Below are 8,847 nucleotides of genomic sequence, written 5' to 3' on the forward strand. Positions count from 1 at the left end.
CGGGATGGGGACCCCGGGATGGGCGTCCTGGCGGTGGGTTCGGGATCCCGGGATGGGGATCCCGGGATGGGCGTCCTGGGGAATGGTTGCCGGGGTGCCGGGATGGGGGTCCCGCCACTCCCGCGGATTTTGCTGGCACGGGGCTGCGGTTCTGGAGCTCTCGCTGTTCCCGGTGCTTCCTTGGCCATAGCCCAGTTCTTCAGTGAGTTGCCGAGACTCCAGCCCGCTGCTGCCGGAGCTCAGCCCCGGAGCTCAGCCGGACTGAGCGCACGGGCGGGCACAGATCAGTCGCGGCGTGAGTGGGTTCTTGGTTCAAGGTGACGCTCTTTATTTTCAAGACCGGTTTTGTAGCAGCACCAGATCAAACCTCACCGAGCTGCGGAGCCATTTTAATGGTTTCTGTCCATCCCTAGGACACGGACGGCACGGGGATCCAGAAGAAGAACTGCACGTGGCTCCTGGTAACGCATGACCCGTGTGTCAAAGGCGATGTGGTAAGGGCACAGTGTAATACAGCTTTTATATTTATTTATTGAAATGTTCCTGGTGTCATGCAAAACACATCGTGTGAAAGGATTTTTATTCCTGCTACTGAGATGAGTTGATAACTCTACTCTCAAAATTAACTTTTCTTTAGATGTGTTGCCTAATAAATTCTTCGGACCCGTTTTGAAGAGAATGCTTTTATGCTCAATATCAGATTCTCTGCATAGTTATAATTGCAGCTGATATAATTGCACCAGAAACTTAAATAATTTCTTACTGTCTGGAGTCATTTTTAAAACTGTTGATTTAAAAAAAGCCTTGAGCCTGGCTTGCTGTGCTAGCACACAGACACCTGAAAGTGGTGTAGCAGGGAATCTCTTATACTGCATTGTTAATTTAGTAACATTAAATCCCCTGAAATTAAAAGCATCTGTAGTGCGATGTTTTTCATTTTTAGTGTGCTTTCAAAATAATCTACTCTTTGCATATATTGCTTTGTCCCACAGAAGAAGCAGTTGCAAGGTCAACATTTTCTCACTGAATTCATAGTTCACTTTACCATACATACACATTCTCACACATGCACAAAAGTCTCCTCCGGAATATTTGTTTTCATTAGTATTTGTTCTAGCAAAGCAAAGCTTGCTGAAATTTTCATCAGAAAATTTCAGACCAAGAAGGATGCAGTAAGGTGTTGTTAACTCATGCAAGAGGAAATATACTGATTTTTCCTGTTCCCTGTAACAGGTAGATGGGATTTTTTTTTTTTATGCATGAATTGCAAGTGCAAAAAAATCTTTGTTAAATTTTTAAACTGCTGTAACTTATGATAAAGCTTTGCTAGTATTTGCAGTATTCAGGAAATGAGAAGGGAAGTCAGGATCCTGTGTGCTCTGTGTTGTGCTTTTCAGCTTCCTGTGTAACTTCAACCATACAAACACAGGATGTTTTCTTTGTTTTTGATTTTTATCCCTTTATGCTCCCACTGCTAGGAGAAAAGCCTCATGTATTGCACTTGATCACCAGTCCAGCGTATCTTAGGAGTGAGGTGTTATCCCCACTTAATAGAAAATTGCTTTCAGTATTTGATTGAGTTAGCAGGAAATTAATTATTTAGCTTCAGTAAGGAAAAAAACTGTTACTGAAAATATTTTTTTCATTAATAAGCTTTTTGAGGACTCAGGTGAGACAGGTTCCCAGCAGGGTTAACACACATGGATGATTTTGGTCAGAGTGATGTTCATAACTGGTTGTGTCCTTGATGAAAGGCTGCCTCAGGGTATGTGCTGGATTCCTGAGCCTTCCCAGAAACACACAAACCCCTTGGAATACCCTTCCTGATCCCCCAGGGTGGGTCACAGCTCATGTGTGCTCTGGCACAGCACCTGCCCAGCTCAGCTCCACAGCATGTGCCAGCCGAGGGGTAGAGCAGGACAGTGTGGCTCAGAGGTGGGGAAGTGTTTGGAAGGGGTCACAGAAACACATCTGAGAAGGAAACACGTGCCCGTGGCCAGCCCCAGTGGCTGCTGCCTGTGTGTGTCCCTGCTGCCAGGGGGGCCAGGGAGCGCATGGTGTCCTCATGCTCAGAGCTGGGGGATGCTGTGAGCCCCGGGCATGCTGGACAGGGCAGCACTGGGTCAGCACAGCCCGTTCTCTGACCCAGGGGAACCCTAAATAAGTCAGCTCAGGTGTTCCGGTACAGCACTGCATTGTGCCACATCAGCACTCCTGTTCCTCACCAGTTGAGCTTTCCTGGGAATGTCTTACATCTGTCTCACACAGTGCAGACCTAGCCAGACAGAAAGCCTGCTTCTAGCTGGGAACAGGAACACTGACAGGGGAGATGCTGCATAAATGCAACTAAATACTTCTCAGTAAAGGAGAGACCTTTACCGCTGTGTGAAAGAAAGACCAGAATGTTACTTTGGCAGTTTTATGTTATCATGTATTAAAAAAGCCTTTGAATTTTATTATTTCCTGAAGATTTTATTGTCTATTTTTATCCTACGAGAAGGATGAGAAGGGCTAGACAAAAGAACAGAGTATGGAAAAACAGCTGAAATTTATGAAGTTATCACAGCAAAATTTTTAGTGCTGTGAATTAAGCAGATGAAGGCAAACAAGAAGGGGGCAAATAGTGCTTATGACAAAACAGTCATACAATGAGATAAGTAGTGTAACTGCCTCAAAGTGACCTTTCTGAATGGAAGAAAGTATTCCCAGCCCTTAAGGTTTCTCTTTTTGAAGATAGCACCGAAAAGCAGATAAACTGTCCTCATAAGCTGTGCAAGATGTCAGACAGCTATCTGCACACTCACAGATCCAGGAAAAACTGCCACTACCATCTCAGTGTTCTGGCAGAACTGATGGGTCTGAAAGGGATTGCTTCAAATTTTATAATTATAGTTACTTCTGTTTTTCTTGTCTTGTGGGTTTACACCTCTGATTTCAACCTCTGAATTTATTTTTATAACTCTCATATAGTAGGCTATGCATTGGTATTTAAACAAGGATTAAAGTATGGTCAAGTGTGTTAGGGTGTGGATTTAATATGCTGAACCACAGGAAGTTTTCTGAAGCTGAGGGATGTACTTCAGCAACTAAATGCCTTTGATTCTAAAAAACAGTTTAAGGAAAAAAAACAAACCTCAAATTTCACCTGATTGAAGCAGAACAGTCATCATCCCTCGCTGGACTTACAGTGTCTCTTGGTTTGGATGTATGAAGGAAAAACAGGGAAGGATGAAACACAGTTTTTAATGTCTGTCTTGCCATAAATTTTTATCAAACCCAGTTTAGCAAACAGAATCGTGGAAATCCACATCATGAGCAAAGAAAACTCAAGAGCAATTGATCAAACCTGGCTGCTTGGGACTTGTTTGCTCCATTTCTTATGCGTGTTTCACACACAGACTAGCTCCTTTTGGGGTTTTTGGGGGTTTTTTTGGCAATAACAGTGTGCACTTACAGTGGTAATATAAATATTTTGGTGTATTTTCCAGATGACAGCACTAGAGAAAGCCACTGGTGATGTTGTGTTCAAGTTTGAACCATTTGTTCTTCATGTGCTGTGTCAGGAACTGCAGGATGCACAGATGCTGGTAAAATGTCAAGTACAAAATGTGGCGTTGTTCTGTTACATTCCTGCCTGTAAAAGTATTGGCTCCTGGGTAAGCAGTTGCACTTAGAAACAGTCCCAGGTGTGCTGTGTTTAATAATTAGGGTAGTAAAGTAAGTTGATGAAAAAACACAGCATTAAAGGTGGTGAGGGAATGACTTGCCTGCAATTCAGCATTCGAGCTGAAGCAGACTGCCCTGTGAAACACTACCTGAGGGGCCTGGGCTGCTCTCACTGGCTGAAAGGGATGGATTTTAGATGTTACCAGCCATGAACTGAATGATGCCTTTGCCTTCTGCTTTTCCAGTATGACTGCAGAGAGCAATGAGTGCAGTGCTGGGCTTGTTTCATCATTAGTGCAGAAGAGCTGAGGAGCTCACTGCGGAGTGCAGCTGCACTCACAGCTATAAACGTGTGGCACGACTGTCTGTGAAGTTCCAGCTCATTGGGATAAAATAGTTCAGTGCCTAGAGAGATGTTACATCCCTTCTGCACTGATGGGTTCAGACAATCAGGATCCACCGTGGGTCTTCGAAAACCACCCACAATTTGTGGGTTTGATCTTAAAAAATGTTTTACTGTAATAAACCTGTGTAGATGGTTTTGAGTAAGTTTTTTGCAAAACCAAGATTGTATGTTGCATCACAACCCATCCATAAATATTTTTTGCTGTGGAACTGTACAAGACCTGTTTAAGCTTTTATTTTTTCTGCAGCATTCAGTGGCTGTTGACTCTGGGTTCAGGAACTCTGGTATTACAGTTGGCAGAGGAGGAAAAATTACAATGGTAAGGACTCTGCTACTTTAAAGGGTCTCATTGTTAACCTTGATTTTTGTATGAGCCGGGACCTGACTGGTGCTTAACAGCTGTCACAGGGCATGCTATAGCAAAGAAATAACTGGCTGCTTTAGGTGACAGCAACCTAACTAATTGTATGGATAAGCAGGTTTTTTGCTATAATGAACTCCGTACATTATTTAAATAACCTTCATAAACTAAGAAGCTTTAGTCCGGGTAAATCATGTGTGTGTTTTCAGGCTGTGCGGAGCACTCACTGCTTAGAAGTTCCATTGAGCCACAAAGGGAGATTGATGGTCTCTGAAGAATATATTGAATTTCTGGTACATGTAGCCAATCAGAAAATGGAAGAAAACATAAGGAGGATTGACAGGTTTGTAAGAATACACCAGTCCTGCTTGTGACATCTAATTTTTCTTCAGTATCAGTAACTACTTTTCTCCCCTTGCCTGTTTTGATTACATTCTAAAAGCAGTTTCTCAGTTTGCAGATCCTGAGCAAATCTATAAAAATAGTAACTACAGAATTGTTTCTGTCTAGATTCCACAAAGGCTTGGAGTTGGCTCTGGAAGCTGCTGTCCCTGCAGACACCTTGTCTCCTGAGGGGCCAGAGAAGAGCCACTCTGTGTACGTGCACAGAAGAAAGAGACGGACTGCTCAGGAACAGGCCAATCTCAGTGGAGAGCTAAAACCCCAGGATGATACTGAAAGCAGTCTTGATCTGTTTGCTGAAATCATGATATAGACTAAGACATTTGAAAGCAAATGGCAAACTGAAAAATTATTTTAATGCTCTTTTTAAGAGATTTGTGTACTCCTGTGCTCCAAGTAGCAATACTCTCATGGACATTGACCAGAAAAAAGGTAATTAACAGAATAGCAAGCAGGTGTAGCTACAGGACACCGAGAACAGAGCCGTAGAATGTTCTGGGGTTTTTCTAACTGTACTCTTGAATTAACAAAGTGGTACTCCATCAGTTACCCCAGAAATAACTGGTTTGCTGCAGCCGTTTGCTGTGTTCTCTGTGGCAGCATTTCACTTCCAACTTCCTAGGTTTTGCAGAGCAGAGAAATATAAAATTTGCGTTTTTATCCCTGAGGATTGTTATTCCCTGGAGGACCTCTGTAGACCAGCATGCACCAACACAGCTAGACCTTCCCAACAGCACAGGGCTGGCTGTTAGTCACCTGCAGAGCATACCTAGAGAAGAGGTTAGGACAGAACAGCAGGAGTTGGGTACTTCTCTGTGCCAGTCTCAGCTGGGCACATCCAGATCTCTCCTGGCTGCTGCACCAGCGACTGCTGTTTCCCTTCTCTTTGCTGTGTTTTGGGCTCCAGCCTCACTGTTGTTTGTGTGCTCCAATTCCCAAGCAACTGGTCACTCAGTGCCATTCTTCCTTGCCCCTGTAGACATCTCTGTGTTCCAATGCCCATTTTCCTCACACACCCCTCACGCTCTGCAGCCAGCACCCAGCTCTGCTCCAGCTGCCAGCACAAAGTCATCTCAAGGGCTGAGCTGGGCTGTGAACCACCTGACTAATAACTGTTAAATACAAACAGTGCAGCACTGTGTGCATTCCTTGTTATGCAAAGGCAACTCCATGCTTATGCATTTTTCAGAAAAATGCTGGTTTTAAACCTTAGCAACAATGAATTCCAAACTGCAGGTTTCTCCTTCAGGGAGGGGAAGAGGTGCTGGGGACAAATATTGAAGACTGAAGACCATCCAGTTGTGAGACAGCCAATACATGAGGTGGAAATTCCACAGAAACCTTCCAAAGTAGCACCGTGTGCACTGATCTCAGACCTTGTGTGCACTGGGCAGACCAGCTAAAGTAGGACTCAGCGCAGGTGCATCATTTCTAACAGTGCAGAGCTATTGGCCAGGAGCTGTGTGAACAAAACTGGAGTCCCACAGCCCATGGGGCAGCAGGCAGGTGGTGGGAGCAGCCACGGGTCCCACAGCAGGGCAAGGCACAGCAGCTCCTCAGGTGTGGGGACATGGCTTCTGCCACAAGCATTACTGGAGCCTTGTCAGGATGGGGGCTTGTGTCAGACCTTTGCAGTCACCGTTTTTCACAGACCTTCCTCCACCTGGGCTGAACTGAAATCCCAGGGCTTCTTCCATCAACAAAAAGCGACATCTGCCTCCATGCAGAGGGTCCTACCCAGCCTGCTGCCTCAGCAAAGCCCTGGGGAGCCCCTGTTGCTATCCCCACTGCTGGGAGTCCCACTATTCCTGCAGATCCCTCCTCACCACCTGGAGGGCAGGTCTTGCACACAGAGGAGGTAGTTGTTGCTTGTGGATTTCAGGAAGTTCGTTCAGAATAGTCTGAACCCTCATCTGCATGTGACATTTCTTAAAACATCTGTTGCTGGTCTGTTGGACATGGCTCAAGGGACTGACGACACCAGCACCAACCACAAGTGGTGCCCAGACACTGTAACAGCCCAGATCCAGTGTGTAAAAGCACGACAGTGTTTACATTCTGAGAAATACAGTTTGTCAGAAACTGATGTGTGATATGATCCCACATTCCTCTGAACAGTAATACAAAATTCAGGAAGACTTTTTGGCATCTTAACACAAAAATGTTACCCTAACCGTTGGCATCTTGTTACTTTATTCCCATCATCTCCAATGGTTGAAGACTGTTGGGGGCCTCATACTAAAAAAAAAACTAAACAAGACCCTACAACAACAAAAATAAACAGAGAAAGATCAGGGAAACATGTTACTTCAGTGCTTAAAATGTAGAACAGTTTTTACAAGGTTTTTCTGAGGTTTTTCTGTACCCCATCCAAGGCTGCAGAGGGTGATGCTGAGGTGGTTTCACCACCTTACTGTTCTGGGAAGAGGCAGAGCCCCAGTGATGCCTTCCTCCATGCACCACTGCACTTACACCGGGGGATCACCACACCTTGCCCCAGGCTCACCCAAGTTCCACTAGCTCGTTTTGAAGTTAATTTTGCCAAGCTGTGTTTCATTTCCAGCTGCTGTATGCAATTCTGTTGGGCAGTAAATGTGCAGAGCACAGGCAGCCATTGGGCAGAGCATCCACAGGCAGCTGGAGGCAGCACCCCTGAAAGGGGATTCTTGGGGTTGTGGGTGAAGGGAAATTCACCAATAAGCAACAAGACTCCAAAAACTGTCAAATCTTTACCATTTGTAACTGTGCTTAAGCAGTTAATGAACCTAAAAGGTATTTTTATATTTTCTCTCTCTGTGTTAATTTTTTTAAAATTACAATTTCACTCCCTGTGCACTCAGTTGTTTCAGGGGAGGCAGATGGGTTCATTCACTCCAGGAACTGATTGTCATTTCTCACCCCATAGCATTTTGCATCCACACCAGGAAACTGCTCAAATCAATGCTGCAGCATTCCCAGCTGGTTGTGCCACAGGTTCCAAGCCAGTTGTGCTGCCCAGCACATCCATGCACTTGGGCACAAAGTCACTTGACAGATTCACTGGGATAATTCTGTACATGCAAATCACAGATGTCAGGAGCACAAGTATTTGCTTGAAATAGCTTCTTCCTCTGAAATTCAGGTACTTAAACTGGTTTACAAGAGCAGGGCAGTGACAGCTGCAGAGTGCAGTGAAAATCAGTGTTTTCACATGGGGTTAAACCTCTCCAAACCGGGGCAGTTTTGCAGCTCTTAGCCTCCACTCCTGCCAGGGCTTCACTTGATTTTAACCAAGTCTCAATTTAACTTGAATTTAATCAGTCTCAAGTTTTTTGAATTTATCATATTAAATGTGTCGTGCACTGGAGGCTTTTGCAGCTCTTCAATAATTCCGGTTACTGAAAATACACAATTACTTGGCAATATCTTGTCAATTCAATTTTACATAGTGGGACATTATGGGAAACGTTTTTTCACTTCTGATCTACCCGTAGTTGAAACTACCCCAGTGGAACATGCTGGGATGTTTTGTGAGAGAACCTGTGAAAAGTAATTTGAGTCTTTAAAAAATTGCATAAATGCTTACGTTTCCTGAGCTGCTCACTTCACTTCTTCACACCAAGAGAAAATAAAGCCTGTAAGAATTGTTGTCAAATGTGCTGTGCTGGCAGTGGTGTGACAGCAGGCAGCTGCCTGGGATCAAGGTCAAAGAATTCTTCTCTTTTTTTTTTTTTTTTTTTTTGGATCAGAGAGTGACACCCAAATTCCATACAGGGATCACATGAAAGATTTTATGCTGCTTTCTGGATGCAGTTTATTTACGGTACCTGAGCAGATGCGCTATTTTGGTCAATTTTATACTGGAGAGAAAAAGCTTGTTTTCTTTTTCTGCAGGATCCCGACAAAAGAGAAATATTTCTCTCAAAATGAGGCTTTATAGTGATCATAATTGCGATTTTTGCAGAGTAATTCTGACAGCTCAGACCCGGGTTGCTGGGTGCTTGGCCCAGCTGGCAGAGGACACCCGCTCTTC

At 44.4% G+C, this 8,847-nt stretch overlaps 1 protein-coding gene across 1 annotated transcript; it reads left to right on the plus strand.

Moving 5' to 3' along the window:
* The first annotated feature begins 18 nt into the window (after positions 1–18).
* Positions 19–7,618, plus strand: TYW3 (tRNA-yW synthesizing protein 3 homolog). Its single transcript, XM_017729330.1, has 6 exons — positions 19–33; positions 414–494; positions 3,489–3,587; positions 4,320–4,391; positions 4,643–4,776; positions 4,944–7,618. Exons 1-6 carry the CDS (start codon positions 19–21, stop codon positions 5,146–5,148), a joined length of 606 nt encoding a protein of 201 aa, XP_017584819.1. The 3' UTR covers positions 5,149–7,618.
* Positions 7,619–8,847: the final 1,229 nt, after the last annotated feature.

This window comes from Corvus brachyrhynchos, unplaced genomic scaffold (assembly GCF_000691975.1).
Source record: "Corvus brachyrhynchos isolate BGI_N302 unplaced genomic scaffold, ASM69197v1 scaffold720, whole genome shotgun sequence".
In the NCBI taxonomy this organism is placed as follows: domain Eukaryota; kingdom Metazoa; phylum Chordata; class Aves; order Passeriformes; family Corvidae; genus Corvus; species Corvus brachyrhynchos.

Bases quoted from the DNA above. Each gene is read 5' to 3' on its own strand.
- TYW3 (XM_017729330.1), top strand. The intron at 495-3,488 runs GTAAGGGCACAG...TGTATTTTCCAG, and splicing joins CGTGTGTCAAAGGCGATGTG to ATGACAGCACTAGAGAAAGC. The intron at 4,777-4,943 runs GTTTGTAAGAAT...GTTTCTGTCTAG, and splicing joins AACATAAGGAGGATTGACAG to ATTCCACAAAGGCTTGGAGT.